The 26,063-nt window shown below is 43.0% G+C and overlaps 1 protein-coding gene across 2 annotated transcripts in view; it reads right to left on the bottom strand.

The window, feature by feature from the left end:
• Nucleotides 1-26,063, bottom strand: part of LOC122809322 (RNA-binding protein 10-like) — a 1,914,178-nt gene that overhangs the window by 1,871,676 nt on the left and 16,439 nt on the right. Inside the window, exon 3 of one of the 2 annotated variants that reach the window (XM_044080723.1) lies at nucleotides 18,576-18,681. In XM_044080723.1, the coding sequence (XP_043936658.1) occupies nucleotides 18,576-18,681 (106 nt within the window). Of the gene's footprint in view, nucleotides 1-18,575; nucleotides 18,685-26,063 lie in introns of both variants that reach the window. The other variant, XM_044080722.1, reaches the window with a different exon arrangement.

Genomic DNA, 26,063 nt, shown 5'->3' on the forward strand with positions numbered 1-26,063 from the left:
TAAAGTAATAAGGTCTTCAGCCATTCTTATTTGTTTTTTTTAGGCATAGAGGCCTGACCATGCAGTCTGGGCATCGGTTTTCTAGGCATGGTTCCAGTTTTAGGCCTTGAAGAAGATGGCTTCGGTTTAATATGCAAGTCAGTAGGCATGAATACACCCCTCAGAAGCTGGTGCTTGCACAGCGGCTCCGGACCCATCCAAGGTAAAAACATCCACAGGTTCCACAGTTGAAGCATCTCGCGGCATACCAGACGGGTCTCATTAGAGGCTTGCGAATCTGAAGTAGTGGGTATCAGGGGCTGCAAAAGCACCCGAGTACCGGCGAACTGGCGACTGGCTTAGGAGAAGTGTCGTTGGCAGCTTTGGACCTAGGTGGCCTGTCTTGATCTTTGTGTTTTTTCACAATGTCGGTAGTCGGATGGCTTACCGAAGACCTACCTGGATAACTGACCCGAGTACCAAAATATTTAGAAGCGTAAATATACAGACGACGAATAGTTCATTGCTTAAATAAGGCACAAAACCAACAGTGAGGTACGCTGTGGTCAGGGCCTAAAAGCAAGGAATACAGTACGAATGAAAATCTTTATGAGGTATTTGCTTCCCACAGGAAATACTATTATTGACTTTTACTGACATCGGTTTAGAGCAAGAAAAAGTTTCCCTAACAGGGTACTTGGCTTTAGTTGACAACTTTGGTTCTGAAACTCGAAAACAAAAATTTCAGGAGTTGGCCAATCGGCACTTGCGAACTGCTTCTACTTTGGCCACCGCTCAGCAAGAAAGACTGATGTAATGACGTCGGCTGCATTCTTTATACCCCTGACTACCTGACGTCACGGAAGATGAGACAGAAACCAACAGAGGACCCAAGACTTTGATAATCAGGCAGACTGAGGACTACTGCAAGCAGATAACCCAAATGTGATGACTAACAGTGAAACATGAAGAACATCCAGGCATCCTTGGCTAGCATAGGTAGAAGCTGTTGCAAGGTAAGCAATTTGATTTTTGGTACCACCAGGAAGGTGTTGAGAATTGTAAGATCCAGGATTGGGTGCCAACAGCCCTCTTCTGGGGACCAGGAAAAGTCTGGAATAGAATCCTTGACCTATCTGTTTCACTGGAACCGGCTGAATAGCTCTGATGGAGAGCAGGGATAGGACTTGGTTTTGTGCCTCTGCCCATTGCTTTGGAGGAAGGTCTGGGAACCCTTCTGGGGTTGGCAGTGAGTGGAAGTAAAATTTGTACCCCTGGGATACAATGTTCAGAAGCCATTGGTCTTGTGATGGACATCCAGTTTTTTTGTATGAAGGGCAAGTTTTCCTCCTAGGGGCACAAGCAATTGGGCAGAGGTGGGGAGTGGGGTGCAGAAGTCACTGAGTTTTTTCCGTAAGGAGGTGGCTTACCACTCCCTGCTTTGGGGGTGGGGGCACTCCATTGCTTAGATCTCTGCATACCCTGAGACTGTAATCTGGGCGGTCCGTTTCCTCTGGGTCTGGCTTGAGATGGCCTTGAGGGGCTGGAAAGGACAAGTGCTTGGAGGGGCAATGCCTACTGAATCTAGGAGGTTGCATCTGTAAAAATTCTTTAACAGTCTGCATAGACAGCTTTTTCTTCAATCCTTTTAAGAACCTCTTCTGCTTTGGTGCCAAACAAACTGTCCTTGTTCTAAGGAGCGTCTAGTAATTTTGATTTGACATGGTCTGGCAAGATCTGTTCCTTAAGCCAAGCATATCTTCTCAGTACAGGAACAGTGACTGCTGCCCTGCAAGATGTTTCTAGGGTATCAAAAGTCACACTGTAAAGTATGCTTGCTGACTTGGCTTGCAGAGTGCATAAGCTCCTGCAATTCTTTATTTTCTGCACAGTCTGTAAAGGATGCTATTTTTTGTTTAACAAGTTCCATAATATGTTGCTGGTACTTCAGCATGTGAAACTGACAATTCAATGCCCTACTGGCAAAAGTTGCAGAGGTATATATACCTTCTTATCCCATATGTCCAAAGCTCTGAAATACCTGTCCGAAGGGGTGGGATTCTTGCTTGTAGTTGCCTTGATATCCTTAGGCCTCTGGGAAATGATCTCTGGGTCAGCAGTAGGACTTTTGAAAAGAAATTCATTGAGTATCAGGTACTCTATAGTACCTGTCTGGTTTCCTAGGGGCAGGGGGTAAATATCAGGAGTAAAGCTGGATTCCATAAAAACAACAACTTCCAAGACTGGGGGCACTGCTAAAGGCCTATATTGTGACAAATCTAGAAATTCCCAAGAGTCTCTTTTTGAACCGAGGATAGTCTTGGCATTCCCAGTGGAAATGCTCTCAAAGCATGTAAGGATTCACCAAAAGAAAAAATCCTCTGGAGAAGAGGCAGAGGGAATGGATTCCTCTGCATCTGAATCCCTCATAAGCAGATAAGGGCATGTCTTCATAATCAGATACCTCAGTCTGGTCTGTTTAAGCTGTAGGGGGACTGGTCTCTTCCTCTTAGCAGGGGAAGGCCGACTTCCCCTAATCAACATAAGGTCTTCTGTCATTCTAAGCATTTGTCGTTGTGGCAAGGGAGTAGGTGCATGCGCTTTGACAGTGTTTTCTAGGCGTAGCGAGTACTCTAGGCCGAAGAAACTTGGTAGTTTTAGATAAAAATGAAGTAGTCTTTTAGTCGAACATCGGTAGTGCGAACTGCCTCAGAAGCCGGTGCCTGCTCAGCGGCTCCGTACCCATCCAAGTTAGAGACATCCACAGGTTCCATAGTCGAAGAAGTGTCTCGCGGCATACCGGACTCAAACAGGTCTCGGTAGAGGCCTGCAAATCCAGTGATGCGGGCATTAGGGGCTGCAAAAGCGCCTCACTCAGTACCGGCAAACTGGCGACCAGCTTAACGGAAGTGTCATCGGCAGCTTTGGACCTGTGCGGTCTCTGTCTTTATCCTTAAGTTTTTCGGAATATCGGTAGTTGGATGGCTTACCGAAGCCAGTTCGGAATACTGAGATAAAGAGTGAAAGAATTTAGCGACAATGAGAGACAGACGACAAATAGTTCCCGGCATTGAACAAGGCACAAAACCGACAGCGAGGTACATCATGGTCTGGGCCTAAACGGGTGACGTAGTAAGAATGAAAATCTCTGTGGTATTTGCTTTCCACAGGCAAGACTATTAACTTTTTCTGACATCGGTTAGAGCAAAAAAAAAAAAAGGATCCCCAACGGGGTACTTAGCTTTAGAAGACTTCAGGATTATAAAATTCGTAAACAAAACACTCGGGTAGCAGCCAACCGGCACTTGCCAACTGCTTCTGCTTCGAGTTCCTCGGCAAGAAAGACGGATGTAATGGCATCGGCTGCCTGTTTTTATATCCCTGATGTCAGCCCTGGAGCGACAGCAACCGACACAAATACTAAATATCTGGTATTCGGGCCAACTGAGGGGCTACCTGCAGGCAGATAACCCAAGTGTGATGAATGCAACAGTGAGACACGAAGAACATCTGGTAAAGATAGTCTCTGGCTTGAGAAAGCTAACACTGAGTGGGGGCAGTCTGGAGCCAATTGTCTAAGTATGGGAATACCCAAAACCCCTGCATCCAGACATGAGCTGCAACCACTGCCATGCATTTGGTAAATACCTGGGGGGGGTTTGGTGAGACCAGAGGTCAGGGCTCTGAATTTGAAGCGACTCGCTCCCAGGCAGAAGCACAGATTACTTCTGGAGCACTTGTCTATTTTTATGTGATATGCGTCCTTGAAGTCCACATAGCACATCCAATCTTCCTTCCTTGGCAACGGGAGGATGGACTGAACCGTTACCATGTGGAACTCTTTCTTCACATACAAGTCAAGACTGCTTACATCCATAATGGGCTGCAATTCCCCCATTTTCTTTGGCACCAAAAAGAAACAGAAGCTCTGGACCCTCTCTGTTCAGTTCGAACCTTTTGGACGACTCGCTTTCACAGTAGTTTAATGATTTCATTAACTGCCAACTCTCTCTGGTTGGCTGGAACATCAGGGAGTTTCTTCTGTATCTTAAGTGGGGGTAGAGAAAAAGGAATGTAATACCTCTGGATACAATGCTTTGCACCTAAGCATTTGTTGTATGCAGTGCAGAGAAACAGCCACTGACTGCCTCCAGAATAGTCAAGTCTGGTAGCGCTTCAGGAGTGCTGGAGCGGTTCATCGGAAGAGAGTTCCCTGAAGCCCTGGTTTTGGGGGTCCCACTCTGTCTTCTAGGACAGCATCTGCCATTGTAGCTGCCTCTGGAGAATATTCTCCATTTTGATCGGGGGGGGGCCTGCGACTTGCAGAAACAAGTTTTCTTAGTCTCCCCTTTGATTCCCATTCATTGAGGGGTGGAAACCAACCCCCACATCAGACAAGGTCTTACCTCTTGCTTGCTGTGGGTCAAGCCGTCATTAACTGACGGTCCAAAAAGTGAAAAACTAAAGGGAGCGTTAACAAAAGACATCTTAAAAGGCTCTGTGAAAAGAGAAAGCCTCATCCAAGAATCACGATGTATCGCAATGCCTGCACCGACTGCCCTTAAAAGATCCTTCCGCTGAGTGGGAAACAAGCCCCATGGAAGAATTTGCTATGTAACTGAGAGTGGTTAGCTTATGAGAAATCTTACCTAACCTCTTCACCTTAGGCAAGCATCTCTCTAAGGATTCAGAGTTCTTTAACAAAGTCTCAAAGTGAATAAAATGTGCCAGACAGTTGAGTGCTCTAAGCAAAATCATCACTTAAGCAAAAGTGTGCTTCCCGAACCCATCTAGCGCTCTGGACTCCCTGTTCTGCAGATGGACAGTTTGAGCTCTGCTGGGAAAACTCTTTGTTGGTAGTGGCTGCCACCACCATAGCATCAACTAGGATGCCCTTACTCCACAAAGTACAGTCCTGTGGGGGTGAAAGAAATCTTGTCTGGTCGCTTTTATACTGGTTCTAAGGTGTCTGGCTCCTTCCATGCCAAACGGGCAATAAGGTCTGCAGGAGTGTCCACCAAAGGGGGTTCCCCCAAGATGTAGATGGTCCCACCCCGAAGGTCTCCAGGAATACAGATTCCTCTAAGAGAGGTTTTTGGAAGACCAGCCACCTTGCAGATATCTTTGAGATCTTGAAGTTGAAAAGGAGACATCCTCCCGGTGGTGATTTGGGAGAAACCCCCCCCCCCCATCGTAATCCATACCCTCAGTGAGGGGGGAGTCCAAGTGCCTCCATTTGTATGTCCTCTTCCGTGGGATATTCAGGAGAGGTGTCAGAACAGGAAGGGGCCAACGTCAGACAGAAAGTACAGTTGTGTACACTTAACATAAATGTAGATGTTGGAGTGTATTCACTGTTGCAGTCATTACATTTGGGTAATCCTGCCCTCAGTCGGCCCTGAATTCCAAAGTCCTGGGTCCTGCGTCGGCCGCTGTCACCCCTTCCCTGACGTCAGGTGTATAAAAGTGGCCAACGCAGTTTTCTTTAGTTTTTCTTGCCCCAGATGTCAGGTGCCCCCTAAAAGGGTAGCCAAAATTTATATACATAAAAATACATGCACCAATGTAAACATTACCTTCATCTACAAGCAAATACACCACACAGGTTCCAGCAGAAGAAAAAGGGGGATGGTTGGTGGGTAACCTGGACTGCAACAGTGAATACACTCGAACATCTACATTTATGGTAAGTGTACACAACTGTACTATGTTCTTCGTGTTTCACTGTTGCAGTCATTACATTTGGGTACAGTCCCAAAGCTATGGATGGGAGGCTGGAGCTAAACAGCATTAGGAGCGGCTATGAGGCCCTGCAGAACTGCAGTGGCAAAGCCTGCCATGGATTTAGAGTAGAGTGGCAGATAGATCTTGGTAAAGGTGTGCACTGAACTCAAAGTAGCAGGCTCTAAAATGTCCTTGGTTGGTACTCCCCTGAGAAATGTTGCTGAAGTGGCTGCAGCTCTGGTTGAATGTGGTCTAATGCCCTTAGGCACTGGCTTGCCATGGTGCAAGTAGTAGAAACGTCTTTGGTTTTGTCCAAGTAGAATCTAAGCTGTCTGTGAACGTCCAAAGAATGCAGAATTCTCTACCACTTGTTCTGTGGATTTGGATAAAAGTTGGCAGATGAATAGTTTGGTTAAGAGCCACACTGGACACCACCTTAGGCATAAAAGTTGTGTTTGTCCTCAGAGACCCTGTCTGGATAAAAAAATGATAAAAAAGGTTCCTCAGCTATGAGGAAGCTCTGAAACTCGTCTTGCAGGAGTTACTGCTAGGAGCAGAGTTGTTCTGCAAGATAAAAACTTTATATCAGCCGTTGCAGATGGCTCAAAGTGGCAGAGCGAGTTTTTCCAAGACATAGTTGAGGTCCCATGCAGGCATTGGTGATCTTCTTGGAGGCCTTAAGTTTTTGTTTTTTTTCTCCAAAATCTCTATTTCAATTTTCTTTTTTCAAACAATACAGTAACTCAAAAACTGAAATAAATACAAATACCTATCTAAAGAAAACAGACAACAATGTCGTTCAGAGAAAATTATATATATATATATATATATATATATATATATATATATATATATATATATATATATATATATACACACACACACACAATATATACACAAGAAGTCACTACATCGTCAAGTAAAGTATGAGAATTCTTATGTTCATTTGGTCTCATAAGGGATAGTAAGAATGGGGATAGTCTATAAAGTAAAAATAGAACTTTAACCATTTATTTCTATGTTTAGGGAAAATATCTAGTTACACATATACTAAGAAAAGGGAGAAGATGCAAGAAAGACTGGTTATATTACATTCATTTCTTACTTAAAGGTTAGCTTTTCATGACAATTTGTAGGCAAATTTTGTCAAGAATTACATCTAGCAAGTAAACCCCAATATTTTTGGTAATAGCGTTTGTTTTTTTGTTTTTGAATAAATTAATTTGTGAGATGAGATATATCCATAGCAAGATTGCTAAAATTGTCCCATGTAATTAGTGACATGGTATTCCAATTCTTTGTAATAAAGAATTTAATAAGGGCACACATCGTAATAAAGACATGTTTTAATATTTTTGGGAGTTGATTGATTTTAATGTACAATATATATGTCTCCCAAGTAAGGGTTGATTTTTCATATCCTATCTTCTCTAAACTTACTCTCAAGGAACACCATAAGTTGTGTATCTTAGTACAGCTCCACATGACATGCAAAATATCAGCTGTTTAATCCCGACAATGGGGACACATACGCGAAAAGGTAGGATTGAATTTATTTAATTTAGATAAGGTATAATATAGATTATTTACCATAATTTGTGTATATAACAGCTTCTTGAAAGGAATGAATTTGATTATACTTTCAATGGCTAGTTTCTTTTCTTCAGTCAGTGATTGATTTTTCGTTTGCCAATAGTTTGAAAATAAAGAATTCTGATGTTTTGCACTCATTACAATTTTATAAGTCCTAGAAACGGTTTTCCCTTTAATCGCAAGATTTTCAAGTATTAATTTAACTAAATCTATGTTCTGTAAATCAGTGTGCATTTGTGAGAATTTAGCATTTATAAGATGAAGTTGGTTACGGATAATACTATATTTCATAGGAAGTTTGAGTTCAAGTCTCATTTGCCCCGTGTTAGAGTCTTTCCATTGGTAAATATCCCATATCGTGTAGTCTTTTATCAGGGGGGAGTTTGTTAGATTTACTGGTTTATTATTTATTAGTAAATTAGGATTTAGGTGTAACGGCTGTATAAGGGCAAAAGCGTCAGCTAATTGCAATGATTTAAATAGTTTCTGTGTTGTAATATTCATGTTTTTAATTAGTGGGTGTAAATTCTTCGTGTATATGCTAGCCTGGTTTAAATTCAAGAATGGTAAGGATGTGATATTACAGCCAAGGAATTTCAACTGTTCACACCAGATTTTGGTCCACTGGGGTGTCCGAGTATTTATATACGAGTCATAGTTTATTATTTGTATTAATCTGTATACAGTAATTATACTACAGTAAAGCTTAAAATCAGGTAACCCCAATTCCCCCTTATCTTTGGAGAGTACAAGTTTTGCATATTTAAATCTGGTAGACTTGGGATACCATAAGAACCTTGACATAGCTTCTTCCATGGCAAGGAAGAAGTTTTGGGGAATATTTGAAAATGTAGCATTTAATTGAAAGAGTATTCTTGGTAGAAAAATTCATCTTGACAACACTAGCGTTTGACAGCAGAGACATATTAATGTTCTTCCATCTATCTATATAATTTTGAATACTAGTCTATGTAGTTAGTAGGCTATTGTTTATAATATCTTTGAAGTCTGAAGTAAATATTCCTAGATATTTTATCTGGTAGTTTATTCTGATCTCACTCATAGGAAAGTATAATTCTTTATGCCCTACAGGATTGAGGGGAAATGAGGGACTTGTTTAAATTTAAATTATAATTTGAAACTACCGAGAACTCATCAATAACTAAGTATTTTTGGGAGGTCAGTAGTGGGGAGATGGAAATATATATTTAAGTCATCAAAGGCAGAGTATATAAGATTTGTATTGTGAATTCCGGGAATATGATGAAAGGGTTTTTTGTGAAATAAACAGAAGGAGGGGTTCTAGATAAAGATTAAATAGGTATGGTGAAAGAGGACATCCTTGTCTTGTACCACTGGATAAGAGTATAGGGTTAGTTATAAGTTTATCTGTATAGTGGTAGAAGCTTTCTGATACAGAACCTGGATCATTTTAATGAATTTTTGAGGAAAAACATATAAAGGCAGTATATTAAAGAGAAAGTGTAAGTTTACTCTATCAAAAGCTTTAGATGCATCTACTGTGAGGGCATATCTGGGGCATTTATCCCTATTGAGTAGTTTTACAATGGTATCTGAAAGGAGGGTGTTGTCACTTGTTTGCCTGTTTGTCATAAAGCCCATTTGTTGTTGGAAAATAATAGAGGGGAGTATATTCTTAAGTCTATTTGCTATAACATGGGCTAATATCTTAAGATCAGTGTTTATGAGGGCTAATGGTCTATAATTTGCTGGATCTGTTGGGTCAGAATGCGATTTAGGAATCAACGCGGTCTTGGAGTTATTTAAGTATTTGTCTGTTGTACTATATTGTATTATACAGTTGAAAACTTTTAGTAACACTTTGGAAATAGGTTCCATGAATAGCTTATAAAACTCCGATGTGTATCCATCAGGCCCAGGGGATTTACCTAATTTTAGTTTATTGCAGCTTTTATCTCTTTTAAATGTAACGGTGATTTTAAGAGTTTCCTTTGATCCTCTAATTTGTGGAAAGTTTATATTATGTATAAAATCCTCAAATCTGTCTATAGATAAGGGTATATTGCATAAATTCTTATATCTTCAAAAGCGTCCACTATATCTTGATCTTTATATTTCACCTGTCCTTCATATTTTATTTATTTTATACTAGGTGATCCACTTTTTATGTTAGTCTAGCCAGGAATTTTGATGGTGTTTGAGCCCATTCTGAATATTGATATATTGACCTTAATTCTAAGGAGGAGATATTTTCTAAATAGTGTTTGTGTAACTGTTTTTGCCAATCTATTTTTTCCACAAGTTCTTTAGAATATTTTTCCTGAAGTTCTAGTTCAGCAGTGTTTGACACTAGTTCATTCTTAAGATTGTTATACTTTTATTTGAGCCATGCAAATTTTTTAATAATACCCCTGATGACAGCCTTGGTAGCCGCCCATTGTATGTCATATGGAATTTGATCGGATATAAAATCATTCTAAAGTTGGGCTAGCACATTCTGAATTTCTTGTGTAGTTTCTTGGTTTAGTATAATTTTAGGATTTAATGCCCAGGTATTGAAATAGGAAAGATTTTGTTTAGGAGCTTGAAAGTTTATTAAAAGTCTAATTTTTGAATGATGTGAAAGAGTTCTAGGTGATGCAGCATAATCTAATTTGTTAGAAAGGAAAGCAAGGGAAATTAGAAAAGCATCTATCCTGGACCAAGTTTTATGAGTGGCTAAAAAGAAAGTGAATTTTGATATTGTTTTATCATATGGAAATTTAACATAAGGGTCAACTAATTCAAATGTATTTTGTAATTCAAGTGCTGTAGTAGTAGATTGTGACTGTTTTTATTATGCGATCTATCCTTATCTAGATTTAGTAAAGCATTCCAGTCCCCACCTACAATAAACAGAGGATTTGGGTATTTGGCTAATATATTAAAGATTTCATAAATGAAGAGCTGCTGATTTGAGCAGGGGCTATATATATTAAGAAAGAGTAATGGTTTGTTTAAAGTATGATATTCAGTAGTAAAAGATACCCATCTTCCCTTTGAGTCAGCTTCATAGGAGGCCTTAAGTTTTTGGCTCCTCTGAGGTACTGTTTTAGTAAGGGATGAGAAAAAATTGGTGGTTCTGTATTGTAATGAGCCGATATGGCAGAGGCATGAATTTTAATTGATGAAAAAGATGGACCTTTGTCCAGCATCTCAGTTAAGTATTGCAAAATCTGAGGAATATTTGGCACACCTGTATCAGTTCCTTGTGCTTCGTTCCAAACAAAATCTCTTCCATTTTCCAGCATAAGATTTTCTAGTACTAGGCCTTCTGGCCTCCAAAATGACATCCATCAGAGCTTTACTGAGAGATGTGTTTTGAATGACTACATTATCCGCCATGCTGCCAGGTTTAAAGTCCTGAGTTGGCTGTGCAGGATCTGACTTTTGCTGGGACAGTAGATGAGATATCTGAGCAAGGTCCAAGCTGGGCATTGACACAAGCTCCTTAGTATTGGATACCAGTACTGGCGGGACCAGTCTGGGGCAATTAGTATCATCCTTGGCTTCTCCTGTCTGACCTTTAGGAGTATCTTGGGGAGGAGAGGCAGAGGGGGAAATGCGTATAGGTTTTTCCAGCTGAAAGATAGGGCATCCACTTTCCATGCTTGTCTGTGATAAATCCTTGTACAGAATCTTTTTAATTGGTAGTTGTGAGGGGAGGCAAATAGATCTATATCCAGTCATCCCCATTTCCTTGTTATCATGCTGAAGACTTGTGGATCCAGGTGCCACTCGTGGGGATCCATGAGGTTTCTGCTTAGGTAGTCTGCCAGAGTATTTTTCCTTCCTGGCAGGAATTGTGCCTGCAGGTGCACTTGGTAAGTCAATGCTGTGTCCCACAAAGTCATGGCTAGTTTGCAAAGAGGGTAAGAATGAGTGCCCCCCTTGCTTGTTTATATACCACATTACCGTGGTGTTCTGTCTTTATCAGACGTTGCCCTGGATGCAGTAGGTCCTTGAAGGCTGTCAGGGCATTTTGAACTGCTAGCATCTCTTTTTGATTGATATGTAGATGCATTTGGTTTGAGGTCCATGCACCCTGAATGCATCTTCCTGCCATGTGGGCCCCCCAGGCATAATCTGATGCATCCGTTGTTAGTTTTGCCTGGCTGGGGGTAATGTGGATGGCTGTCCCTTGTTTTGGTGACAAGCCTGTGCCCACCATCGAAACTCCTTTTGCAGGCAGGGAATGAGAGTTATCACAGTTTACAGGCTGTGACAACGTTGAGTCCAAACACTTTTTAGGTACCACTGAAGTTTCCTCATATGCAGTCTTGTATATGGAATTAGTAGGATGCAGGAGGCCATGAACCCCAAAGCCTGCAGAATTTTTCTTGCAGATAACTGGGCCTTTGTTGCCAGCATTTTGAAATAGGTAGTCAGTTGCCTTTGTCTGGCGTGAGATAAGCCATCTGGGCAGTTGTATTTAAGCTTGCACCCAGGAATATTATCTCTTGAGAGGGTACTAGTTTTGATTTCTTTTCGTTGACTTTGTACCCTAGGCATGTTAGAAGTCTTTTCACAAACGCCACATGCTGTAGAAGAATGTCCTTGTTCAATGCTTGACTTAGACAGTCGTCCAAGTAAGGATATATTTGTATTCCTCTTTGTCTGCAGAATGCGATTACTGGTGCCAGGCACTTTGTGAAGACCCTGGGCGCAGTAGATAAGCCAAAGGGCAATGCAGAGAATTGGTAATGCATTGAGCCAGCCTTGAATCTGAGGTATCTTCTGCATATTTGTCTGATTGGGACATGCAGGTATGCCTCTTTTAGGTCTAAAGTCACAAGCCAAGCGTTATTGCCCAGCATGGGCAGAAGTTGCTGCAAAGTCAACATCTTGAATTTTGGAATATCCAGGTATGTGTTCAAAATAGATAGGTCCAGTATTGGCCTCCAGGCCTTGTTCTTTCTGGGTACCAAGAACAGTCTTGAGTAAAATCCTTGTCCCAGCTCTTGCTCTGGTAGTTGAAAGGCCCCCATTGTCCATGATGGATGAGACTTGTTTTTGTGCCTCTGCCCATTGATTTTGTGGTAGATCTGGCCAGCCGTTTACTTTTGGCAGGGTATGGAAATGGAACTTGTAGCCTTGTAACACGATATTTAAGACCCATCTGTCCTGGGTTATAATGTGCCAATTTTGTGAAAACAGTGCTAATGTTCCCCCTAAGGGGGCTGCCAGGTTATAAGTGCTTGGTGCAGACAGGGGGAAGTCACTGGGACGGTTTCCTGAATGGTTGTGGTTTGTCTTCTCCCACTTTGGAGGTAGAGGCCCCCCATTGCTTTGAGCAGAATGAACCTTGCACCTGGGATCTGCCTCTAGGGCATCTGGGTCTGCCCCTCTGAGGTCTGAGACAGGAAAGGACCAATTCTTTGTTGGCCCGTGTCTACTGAACCTAGGTGGCTGTACTTGTAAAAAATATTTGACCGTTTGCATAGATTTAGCTTTGTCCTTCATTTTCTTTAACAGCTCTTCTGCCTTAACACACCAAACAAAGTATCATGCTGTAAAGGTGCATCTAATAATTTAACTTTAACATTATCAGGAAGATTTTGTTCCTTTAACCAAGCATGCCTCCTAATTACAGAACCTGTAAATGCAGCCCTGCAGGAGGCCTCTAAAGAATCAAAACCACATTGCAAAGTATGCTTTCCATCTTGTTCAGCTGCATGCAATATATCTTGCATTTCCTTGTTTTCTGCACACATAGTTTAACATTTTCTGTTTAAGCAATGCCATGACATGTTGCTGATATTTGAGCATATGAAACTGACAGTTTAAGGCCCTTATAAGCCAAGGTAGCAGATGTGTAAACCTTTTTCCCCATCTGTCCAGTGCCCTAGAATCCATCAGAGGGGGTAGGGTTTTTTGCAGCGGAAGCCTTAACTCCTTTGGGACCTTGAGAAATAGTTTCTGGGTCTGCAGCAGGGTTTTTAAAAAGAAATTTATGAGAGTCAGGAACCCTGTAATATCTGCCAGGCTTAACTGGAGGTAAGGAGTCAGGGGTAAGGCTAGACTCCGAAAACACATCATCTACAATGTCTAATACAGGTGGGATGAGGAAATCCCTGAGCCTCTTTTTAAATTCTGAAAAATCTTAGCTCTCCCAGTGGAAATGCTCCCACATGGTATGTAAGGTTTCCCCAAAACCCTCAGGAGGAGAAGCTGAAGGTATAGATTCTTCAGCATCAGAATCCTCATAGGGGGGAAAAGAATATTCCTGATCAGAAGAGGAATCAGAAGAAATGGAAACCTGATCTGAAGATTCATAGTCAGTCTCTTGCCTAGGCCTCTTATCAGGAGGGGGATGTGCAGGGATCGATGGGAACCCCTGATCAAGGTAATCAAGTCTTCAGCCATTTTGAGCATCTGCTTTTTGGGCATGGAGGCCTATCCACGTGGCTCTTTAATTTGCTTCTTTGCCTTTGAAGGTGCTTTAGTCTTTGCCTTTGAAGTCGGTTTAATGTATAGATGTTTAGGTCTGAATACACCCTCAGAAGCCGGTGCCTGCTCAGCGGCTCCAGACCCATCTGAAGGAATAGCGTCCAAGGCTGCAATACCTTGAGTTTCCAGTGGCATAGTCGACTCCACGTGGGAGTCGGTAGCAGCCTGCGACTCTAAAGTAGCGGGCGTCAGGGGCTGCGAAAGCACCTCACTGAGAACCTGCGACTGGCTTAGGAGAAACTTCGTCTGTTTTGGGCCTCGGTTGTTTTTTTCTTTTTTCTTTGCGTTTTTTGTGAACTCCGGTAGTCGGATGGCTTTCTGACATTTCTGGATAATTAAACCTGCGTCCAAAGTATTTTAATGCAAAATCATACAGACGCTTAATAGTGCGTTGGTTAAATCTAGCACAAAACAGACAACCAGAAACGTTGTGATCAGGGCCTAGGCAAGGAATACAGTAAGAATGAAAGTCCTTATGAGGTATTTGCTTCCCACAAGAAATACAATTATTAACTTTTTCTGACATTGGTTCTGGAGCAAGAAAAAAATTTCCCCAACGGGTTACTTAGCTTTATGGAAGACTTCGGATCTGAAATTCGAACTCGAAAATCTCAGGAGTCGGCCAACCGGCACTTGCGAACTGCTTCTGCTTCGGGCACCGCGCGGCAAGAAAGACTAAAGAAAATGGCGTCAGCCGCATCTTCTATACCCCTGACATCAGGGAAGGGGCAAAAGCGGCCGACGCAGGACCCAGGACTTTGGAATTCAGGCCGACCGAGGGCAACCTGCCAGCAGAATTACCCAAATGTAATGATTGCAACAGTGAAACACGAAGAACATCGGACTGGTGGCCTTTCAAGGCAGGCTGACCCTGGACAAAAATGACAGATCCAAGTCTCAGATCCAATGCTGGCGCACAGGGAAGAGAAGTCAAAGGGTCTGGTACCCTAACACAGAAGGCCTTTTCTATAACCTGGAAGGCCAAAGATCCAGAGGAAGATGGAGGAAGCTCACCAGAACCTCGACACCCAGGCAGAACCGGACTCAGGCTGTTGAGGGCCGAGGTTCCAAAGAGGAGGAACAGATCCAAAAATACTGGAGATGAACCTCACACCCCTGGCAACATCTCTGATCCGGGACACACACTGATCCAAGGACCCTGGAGCAGAGGCAGTCAAGGGTGATGGTCAGCGAAGAAGCAAGAGCCCACTGATCAGGGCCCAAATCCCTCAGAAGACTACTGTCCTGATGCTCAAAAAACCGAAACACAGAATGGAGGAGGAGAAAAAGTAGAAGGGAAAGGCTCAAACCCACGAAGGGAAGTAGCTGGTAGGACCTCCACCTAAATCTGAGCCTTTATGACTGATCTTACCATTTTACTCATGTCATCATATAGGCTCTGACAGGATCGGGAGGAAGCCACTGAAGATGGACGAGTGTGCCTGGGGTTTGCAAAACCTTAGAAGGCACTGCAGTGGGAAACTGAAGGAATGGACCTCTCTGGATACCAAAAAGGACTGCTGATCCAGAGATCTACAGGTCTGAAGGGGTGGAAGACTGCTCTGATCCAAGGACTTAGGATGTGGAGACTTGGGTGAAGTCGAAGGCTCACTCAGAGCTGTTAAATCAATGGGATCAGATGGAGCCAACATGGACCTTGGCACCGATGTCCTCAGATCCCAAAACCTTTGGAGACTTGGCAGGAGGCTCCAAAGACACCCTGGACTCTTTGTGGTGCAGTTTCTTGGCCTAAGAGCCAAGAGAATCCTTACATGGGGGTTGAGCCCCCTGGTGAAGAAAGAGGAGCTGGCATAAAGCCCATCAAAATCAACTTGTTCTTTTCCTGAATGGCTCTTGGATTAAACCCCTCACAGATGCTACAAGAGGAATCCAGGTGAGTCGGCCCGAAACAATACACTTATCTATTGTGTGCTTCAGTGTGGAATTTTTCTCACTTACCTCACCTTTTAAATCCTGTAGACTTATCCATGCTACAGGAGAGAGAGAACAATTCACTAATAAATCTAAATATAATATAAAAAAAGGAGACAAAAAGAGCAAAAGCCAGAAGAGTAAGGAGGAGATTAAGGACAACTAAAAATAGCCCTAATTCACCTTAAGAGCTAAACAGAGAAGGGAGAAAGTTTAAATTCACTAAGTACACTAAAAATAACTAGAAAGTACAGAGAAACTATGAAAAACTACACTTAACTGCTCAAGCGCTGGTAATCACGTCTTAACACACTAGGGGCAAACAAGATCTGGGGAGGTTAGGCTAGGGGTGGAGGATTACGGGTAAAGGAGGAGCTCAAGCCTGGAAGCTTAAGTCTGTGGAAGGCAGCAGAGTCTGATCAGATCCAAAACCCATCAGTGAAGTAGAATGAAAAGGGCGATATCAGATACTCTCATTAGGGAAGGAGTGATACCTTGAATGCACAAAAAAAAATGCTGCAAAAGGAAGCCTTCAAAAGTATGTCTGAAACAGCCAGCAAATGAGATCTGAGGTACCTGGGTGAAATGCAGGGAATTATGGGTAAGGGAGAAGTCAAAGCCCTAGACCCAAAAGAAGCTTCAAAGTCTGTGTAGGTGGGTCAGATGCGACAACTCACATGTCGAACTGGATGAAAATAGGCATTCTATCACTCTTTAGTAGCATTACTGTAGCTTCCAGGAACCTGGAAAACATCCCAATTTAAAAACTGGAAATTTGGAACAGCAATGGCAGTAACTATAATATTATGCTTAAAGGTGAAAGAAATTCATGTTTAAACAAGGAATACTTCTCAAAACTCAAGGGAAATGCTATTTTATTTGTTGAAAACTATCGGGAAACCATAAGTAATGTGTAAAGAACTTGCAGATTTGACCAACAAGAATAAAAGTGTGTCCATTCAATTGCACAGAAAAATAAAAGCTCTTCCTGCGCCAGACAACCTGGGTTATATAACAGGACAGACACCGGAGGAACCAGAGAGTGCAGGATTGCAGTGATTCAGACTCTGTTACACCCACCGAGGTGGGGGAGTGCTGCATGAGTACACTGCAAAAGCAGCATTAACAATGCAAGTGGTATACCTCTTGGATGGTGGAAGGGGGTTAGGGCACCCCCCTCAGTGGGTGTATAATGATGCACCAGTGTTTTCAAGTCTCCTCACTGGTCCAAGACATGGGTCAGGTTGAGCCCTAGGAGACTAAGGTTGGTCCAGTTCATGTGGCAAACAGGAGGAGCTGGCAGCAGCTGATAGTCAACTTCAGAGTGAAGTAAGCAAAAAAATATAAATGGCACCTGGCTACTCCTCTCTTATAACACACCAGTTAGAAAACTGGAAGCACATTGTCAGCTGAAGACCAGCACTGGCAACAGCAGAAGAAATTGATACTGAAAGTTTGGCAAACTATAACACTTCACACAATAAGTATACATTAAACTTATAAGGTCCTCCCTACACTTTTTGGTTGGCTGCTAGTGACTTCAAATATCCAAGGCTCTTATTTCACAGGGTCCAATGCCTCGTATAGGCACACCCTTGATGTGTTCCTTAAAGCACGTGGCTCAACTTCCTCTCACTTCTCTTTTTGTGGGACTCCTGGTGACTTTAAATCCCCATGGCTCTTACTTTCCTGGATGCAATGCATGTTGTAGGCATATCATTGATGCGTTTATTCAACAGGTGGCTCTCAAAGGACTAATTTACATAGCTGCCTGCTTACAAAGCTGTACTGCCTCCATCACCACAGCTCTGGTTGCCTACCACAGTTCCTGTCTGGTCACATACTCCTACACGTTCTTCTCAAGTTCAAGAAAGCAGACGTATCTTAATCATGCCCATATACCATCTCATCATACACTCCCCTCCAGCATCCAGACTTCAACAAAACCTGGGTTATATGGACTGCAGTACAGACTTCATCCCACTGACTTACAGAATCAACAGTGCTGCAAGTGTCACTTTCACAAAACACCTACAGAACTTTATCTCAGTACTGCTGCTTCTACAAAGAGCAGCACAAAACAGAGAGATAAAGCCCTGACTGCACCTCTGGCAACTTAGACTCAAGTGAAAAGCCCAGGATCTGGAGAAGCCTTCCAAAATTAAGGGACTGAGCAGTTGGTGTAAGCTCTTATCCTGAGAGAATGCTGAATACACCAACCCAAATATTATCTTACTTGCGACCAACAGAAAGAGGTTGACAAATAGGGGCTATGCCCTGAAAAGCAGTGCAGGATCACTGCAGCTAAAGTTAATTGTGTAGAAGCAGTGTGCTTTTCATCTACTTAGGTGGTAAAGAGCAAGATGTATAAAATACTAAGTCAGCCAGGACAACAGCTTCTGGTAGCCAGCCAATTCTCCACTACAGCAGACACTTGCATAATGGAGGAAAATAAGGTCAATCACCAGAGGAGTCAGACAGCTGAAAGCTATAAAGAAAAATGCAAAATTATAGGATTCCATTTAATAGCTAAAAACAGCCAACTAAACTATGCACATTACATTTTACCATACTTCATTTTTTTTTTTAACTCTGCACCCACCTCAATAAGATATTTAAGACAATACAACTGAAAAAGTAAAAGTATGTTGTGAAGTAGCACAATAACTTGACTGCTTCAAAATTTTAAAGCTAAAACATGCCAGATTTAACCTTGTACAAAGACTTAATAATGTTAAGCATGTTTTGATCCTATAAAACACAAATCTTATCTAGTTTGACTCTACTCAAGCGTCCACTGATTAGTTATGCCTAGCTGCACATTCCTGGTTAGCAAAATCGGTTTCTTTTGCAAATTACTAGCAGTTTCTAATTACCGTCTTTCATAGGCCACGCGGCGTCGAAGCAATGAAGGCCTCTCCCTGTCAGGTCGACTTGGTGCAGCCAAGAGTTCCATTAAGCATCGAATCACTGCACTAGATCCTGCTAGAAGATGAGAACGCAAAATTATCATCCAAACTTAAAAACATTCTTGGCTCACAAACGTATGCTAAAGAAAATCCTTTATGTAACATTATGATGAAAAATGCTTTTAACTGCAAGCCTTTATTGCCTATTTTAACCTTTTAAAAAAAAACATGCAGAAGTGCCTTAAACTTGCTTAACTTTTGTGCAGTTCAGTACAACTGCTGAGACCTTCAAAAATGTTAAGCTTTCTTATAAATTTCATGACCAGCCAACCTTTAGCATAGCTTCCCCTTTACAGAAAAGCACAGTTTTGTACCTACCATAAATGTAGATGTTCGAGTGCTAATACAGCTGCAGTAATAACATATGGGTTCTCTGCCGTCAGGCGGTCCCCTCTGTCGGCCGAATTCCAAAGTCTTGGTCCGGCGTCGGTTGTTGTCGCTTCTTTTCCTGACGTCAGTGAGGCAGGAGTATACAAGACGCAGCCGACGCCATTTTCTTCGGTATTTCTTGCCCCAGATTGTCAGGTGCCCCCAGTAGGAAGCCAATACATAAATTATATTTATATACATGCAATGCAATGTAATCAAAAAACAGTAGTTGCAAGCAAATATACCATAGAAGGATAACCCAAACAGTTTGTATGAAGAGGGGTTAGGTCCTAAACCTTTACCAAGAAAGGATGGAGGGAGGGAAATCTGTACTGCAGCTGTATTTGCACTCTAACATCTACATTTATGGTAGGTACAAAACTGTACTATGTTCATCGTGCATACAGCTGCAGTAATAACATATGAGTAGAATCCCAAAGCTACGCACAGGGTGGTAGGCACTAGGTAAAACTAGGATGAGCCAGAATGCCCTGCAACACAGCAGTAGCAAAGCCTGCTCTGGTTTTGGAATATAAAGGCAGGTGGTAGTGTCTTGTGAAGGTATGTACAGAACTCCAAGTGGCTGCCTCCAAAATATCTTTGGTAGGAACTCCTCTGAGGAAGGCTGTAGAGGTAGCTGTGGCCCTGGTGGAGTGGGATCTGATGCCCGTAGGGACAGATTTTCCATGATAGGAGTAACAAAACCGTATGCAGTGGCCTATCCATTTTGAAATTGTCTGTTTGGTCACTGGCTTCCCTTGAGCTCCTACAGCATAGGACACAAAAAGTTGTTCTGTTTTCCTAAAAGGCTTTGTTCGATCTAAATAATAACGTAGCTGTCTATGGATGTCTAAAGAGTGTAGCAGCCTTTCCCCTTTGTTTTGAGGATTGGGGTAAAAGGTAGGCAAGTGTATGGCTTGATTTAAAGCTACCCTGGATACCACTTTAGGCATAAATGATGGGTTGGTTTGAAGGGAAACCCTGTCCTGATGGAAGATGAGAAAGGGCTGCACAGCCATGAGGGCTTGTAGTTCCGAAACCCTCAGAGCTGAGGTAATGGCCAGAAGAAAGGCTGTTTTCCAGGACAAATGTTGCAAATCTGTTGAGGCAGCTGGTTCAAAGGGAGGCAATGTTAATTTTTCTAGAATATAATTAAGATCCCAGGCTGGCACTGGCTGCTTCCTTGGTGGTCTTATATTCTTAGCCCCTCAGAGGAACTTGTCTTAAGAGTGGGTGAGAGAATAAGGGTGGATCCGTGTTGAATTCTGCAGAAATGGCTGAGGCATGGATTTTTATGGAGGAAAATGAAAGTCCACTGTTCAGCAGCTCAGCTAGATACTGTAATACCTGTGGCAAATTTAGTTTTGTAGGGTCCTGGCCTTTTTTCTCATTCCAAGAGCAAAACCGTTTCCATTTTGCTGAGTAAGCCTTTCTAGTAGATGGCCGTCTGGCCTCCAAAATGACATCCTGTACCTCTTTGGGGAGTAAGGTCTGTTGAGGTGTTAAGGAATTTTCCATGCAGCGAGATTGAGTGTTTTCAGCTGACTATGAAGAGTTTTGTAGTTGTGCTGAGTCAGCAGAAGAGGCATTAGGGGTAGGGACCAGGGAGGAGTGTGTGTTAGGCTCCTCAGGAGTGGGTACCAGTGTTGTCTTGGCCAGTCTGGAGCAATCAGTATCATCTTTGGTCTCTCTGTTCTTGCTTTCAAGAGCACCTTGGGCAGAAGAGGCAGAGGTGGGAAAGCGTAAACTGTCCATGCTGCCCAAATGAATGAAAGGGCGTCCACTCTCCAGGCCTTTGGATGAGAGGTCCTTGAACAAAACTTTTCCAATTGACTATTCCTGTGGGAGGCGAAGAGATCTATGTCTGGCCTCCCCCACGCTTGGATTATCTCTGTAAACACTTGAGGTAATCTCCATTCGTGTGGATCTGTCATATTTCTGCTTAGATTGTCTGCCAGCGTGTTTTCCAAACCTGGCAAGTACTGTGCTTGAAGTTCGATTTGCCATTCCAGAGCCAAGTTCCAAAGTGTCATGGCTAGTCTGCACAGGGGGTTTGAATGTGTTCCTCCTTGTTTATGTACCACATAACTGTGGTGTTGTCTGTTCTTATCAATAATTGTCCTGGATGCAGGAGGTTCTTGAAAGCTGTAACTGCATTTATTACTGCTAGCATTTCTTTTTGATTGATGTGAAGGTGCTTTTCCTTTTGGGACCATTTGCCCTGAATGCACCTGTCTGTCATGTGCGCCCCCCAGGCATAATCTGAGGCGTCTGTTGTGATGACTTGATTTGCTTGAGGCTTGCAGAATGGGAGACCTGTGTTTGTTTGACATGCTTGAGCCCACCATAGAAATTCCTTTTGCAAACATGGAATTATTGGTATTATTGTTTCCAAACTGTGGCTGTGCTGAGACCATAGATTTTTTAGGAACCATTGAAGTTTCCTCATATGCAACTTTGCACATGGGATTAAAAGAATGCAAGATGCCATGAAGCCCAGAGCCTGCAGGATTTTCCTTGCAGTAAGCCTGGTACAATTTGCTAGCATTTTGAAATACTGAGTTAGTTGCCTCTGCTTTTCTGGCGTAAGATAGGCCATCTGGGTGTTTGTGTCCAAGTTGGCACCCAGGAAAGTTGTTCTCTGAGCTGGTGTTAGCCTGGATTTCTCTTTGTTGATTGTGTATCCCAGAGCATTCAGTAACCGTGTTGCATAAGCCAGATGTTCTAAAAGTACGTGCTTGCTGTCCGCTTGGATCAGGCAGTCGTCCAAATAAGGGTAGATTTGTATCCCTTGAAGTCTGCAGTAGGCAATTACTGATGCCAGGCATTTCGTGAATACTCTGGGCGCAGTAGATAAGCCAAAGGGCAATGCAGAGAATTGATAGTGAATTGAACCTGCAAGAAATCTGAGGTATCTTCTGCAGCTTTGTCCGATTGGGACATGCAGGTATGCCTCCTTGAGGTCCAATGTTACCAGCCAAAACCCCTTGCCCAGCATGGGAAGAAGCTGCTGTAATGTGAGCATCTTGAATTTTGGTACGAGTAAGAATGTGTTTAGGATGGATAAGTCCAAAATGGGTCTCCAGTCGGTTCCTTTCCTTGGTACCAGAAATAGCCTGGAATAAAACCCTTGATTCGTGAGTAGGTACCTCTTGAATAGCTTTCATGTCTATGAGCTTTGAAATTTGTAGTTGTGCCTCTGCCCTTTGATTGTGTGGCAGGTTTGGCATGCCTCATTTTTGGAAGAGTGTGAAAATGAAATCTGTAGCCTCTGTTTATAACGTCCAGGATCCATTTGTCTGTTGTGACCATATGCCAATTTCTTGCAAATAATGCCAGCTTTCCTCCCAAGGGTGCTGCCAGCTGAGACTTGCTTGGCATGGAAAGGAGGAAGTCATTGGGTTTCTTTCCTGTATTGCTGTGCACCGTTTTCACCACCTCTTGGTGCTGGAGCTTGCCATTGCCTGCCTCTATAAGATCCTTGTGATTGACCTCTGCCCCTTGTGCGCCTATATTTTCCTCTTTGGGGCCTGTCCGTGGCTGGAAAGGACCAGTTTTTAGAAGGCTAATTTCTGCTAAAACGTGGTGGTCGAACCTGCAGAAAAGCTTTGACAGTTTGCATAGATTTGGCTTTTTCTTCCATTTTCCGTAGTATCTCCTCAGCATTAGTACCAAATAGCACATACTTTTGTAAAGGAGCATCTAGTAACTTAGCACATGATCAGGCAAGATTTGTTCCCTAAGCCATGCATGCCTACGAATGACTGATCCTGTAACTGCAGCTCTAACTTGAGGCCTCTAGGGCATCATAACCACATTGTAAGGTGTGTTTAACCACTTGTTCTGCACTATGCATCATATCCTGCAACTCCTTCAAATCTGGTTGTTCAGGTTGAGACATTTTATTTCTTAATTGTGATAACAGAAACTGCTGATATTTAAGCATATGAAACTGACAATTTAAGGCCCTCATGGCTAGGGTGGCCGAGGTATATACCTTTTTTCCCCACCTTTCTAAGGATCTTGACTCTCTTTTGGAAGGAAGTGGATTCTTAGCAGTAGAGGCCTTCATTCCCTTGGGGCCTTGAGAAATGGTTTCAGGGTCAGCATTATGGCTTTTGAAAAGAAATTGGTGAGAGTTAGGAACTCTGTAGTACCTATCAGGCTTGACTGGGGCAGGAGGCAGGGAATCCGGGTTAAGGCAAGCCTCCGAATAAACATCATCAAGTACATCCAAGACAGGAGGTATCGCCAGAGGTCTGTGTTGAGGTAACAAAAGAAATTCCCTCAGTCTTTTCTTGGAATCAGAAAAGTCTTGGCCTTCCCAATGGAAGTGTTCCCTCAAAGTGTGCAAGGTTTCCCCAAAAGAATAATCCTCAGGGGGAGATACAGAAGGAATGGATTGCTCTGCATCAGAATCTTCAAAAGGGGAGTAAGATTGCTCTTCTACATCAGAGTGTTCTGAAAAAATGGAGCCTGATCAGAAGAGGGAGAATCTTCCTCCACTCTGGGCCTCTTGTCAGAAGGGGGCTGGGAACCCCTGATAAGAGTAATTAAATCCTCAGCCATTTTAAGCATCTGTTTTTTAGGCATGGGGCTTGTGGATGGGCCCTGTGCAACAGGCCTCTGGGGATGCCTGGCTGATTTGGACTTAAAGGCCTTAATGGAAAAGGAAGATGAGGGTCTAGACACACCATGGGTGGAAGTGGACCTGTCCACATTAGGAGACTCAACGCTCACAGTGGCTTCGGTGGTTGTAGTCTGGGTATGGGCCGAGGTACCTGCGGTCTCGGGTACAGAAGACCCCGCCAAGGAGGTGTCGTCGGTAGTCAGGGACTGCATAGGCATCTCGCTGAGAACCGGACCACGTGTAGGCGGTTTTGGCGTCGTGTCGGTCCTTGTGTTTTTGGACAAAACGGTAGTCTGAGTCTCCGACATTTTATAATCAAATGCTTTACCAAATAAATGTTGGGCGAACTCCGCCCGACGCTTGATAGTGCGTTTATTGAAAGTAGCACAAAAGCGACAGCCCGAGACGTCGTGGTCTGGGCCTAAACAAGGTATGCAAAAGGAATGGAAATCCTTATGCGGTATTTGCTTCCCACAAGAGATGCAATTGTTAACTTTTTGACATCGGTCTGAGGCAAGAAAAGTTTCCCCAACGGGGTACTTAGCTTTAATGAAGACTTCGGTTTCCAAATTTTTCGTAAATTCAGGAGCTGGCCGACCAGCACTTGCGAACTGCTTCTGCTTCGGGCACCGTGCGGCAAAAAAGACTGAAGAAAATGGCGTCGGCTGTGTCTTATATACTCCTGCCTCACTGACATCAGGAAAATAAGCGACAACAACAGACGCCGGACCAAGACTTTGGAATTCGTCCGACCGAGGGACCGCCTGACGGCAGAGAACCCATATGTTATTACTGCAGCTGTATGCACGATGAACATCCACCATTAAAACTAAATCAGCAGCTATATGTGGACAGCTGAAATCATAACAAAAAGATGATAGAGTGCAAATGAAAAAATAAAAACAGATGAATGAGTAAAGTCCATACAGAACACGTTAAGTAGGAAATAACCACTCCAGTACCATAGGTAACTGTCAAAAACAGACATACATTATTTTGGGTTAATATCCCATTAGTTACGGCTGCAACAGTGAAACACAAAGAACACAGTCAGTTGTGTACACTTACTGGAAGGGTAGATGCGAGTGTATTCACTGCTGAAGTATTCTTTCCCTCCTTCCTTTCTCTCTTGCCCTATGACATTGGGGTGGGCATTCCCTAATTCCCTTTTGTTCCCTCCTACTCTGTACATACTATGCAGTTGTGGCTTAAACCCCTGCCTTGAGGGACTTGTTAGGGGCCTCCTGTTTTTTTTTAGGGCTTAAAAGCAATGAAGGTAGGGCACTGTCTGGCTTTCTTTATACACGGACGCCTTGACGTCAGATGGGGTATCCGCCAGCTTCAGGAGAAAATTCTCTGGTAGTCAGGCCAGCCAAGAGCTTCCATGGCAGGAAATCCCATCAGTTATGGATGCAAGTGTAATACTAAAAACATCCATGGCTACCAGAGCCATAAGGGAGTCACCGTACTAAACTCAGAGGATTTCTTTTTAATCTTCACACGTACCCTTATATTAGTGGAAAGGGTAGAAAAGCATATAGGAGCATTCCTGTCCCAAGGAAATGAATAACTAACTGTCTGCCAGTCCTTCAATGGAGTTTTGGAACAAAACCTTAGCCTCATCTCGGAACAATCAACTTATGACATCTACTCGAGGAACTCCCCACAGATAGGTCAAAATCCTGTAAGACCCCCTGATCTAGTTTCCAATTGTGAGGGCCTGCCATGGTCCTTCTCAGCTTGCCTGCCACACAAATTTTTGTTCTGAAGGAATTCAGGATGCCTGTAGAGTGAGACTGTGCTGTGAAGCTATATCCCAAGCCAATATGGCTAGTCTGCAAAGAGGGCAAGACCTGGTTTCCCCCCTTGCTTGTTGGCATACTGAATGACTGTGGTATCGTCTGTAACTCCTTGAAAAGATCCCAGGAACCAAAGCTGGACAAGAGTTGAGTGCCTTGACCAAGGCAAGCATTTCCTTGACATCTGTGTGCTTACAACTGTTACTGGTGTCTCACACTCATGCAGTTGTATCCCTCATGAAACTTCTCCCCAAGCAGTCTGAAGCATCTGTGGTAAATGACTGCTTTCAAGCAGGGAAGGCGAGGGGGGACCTGGATTTAAGATGATCTGCTGCCTCCATCAAAATATTTCTATTCTGACAAGCCCCAGCACAAGTACTTAAAAAGGTAAAGGGTGTTAATGTTGGGATCAAAAATGTCTGATACCACAGTATCTTTCTCACACTGAGTCTTGCAGGGATATCATGTGAATCCCAGATGCCATAACACCCAAAATCCTGAGGCATTCCCCTACACTGACGAATGTCAGATTAGAAATATAAACAGATCTCAACATATATCTATTTTTTCCTCCAGAAGAAAAGCTAGCAGACACCC

This window comes from Protopterus annectens, chromosome 8.part0, assembly GCF_019279795.1.
Source record: "Protopterus annectens isolate FY-2018-M chromosome 8.part0, PAN1.0, whole genome shotgun sequence".
NCBI lineage: Eukaryota > Metazoa > Chordata > Ceratodontiformes > Protopteridae > Protopterus > Protopterus annectens.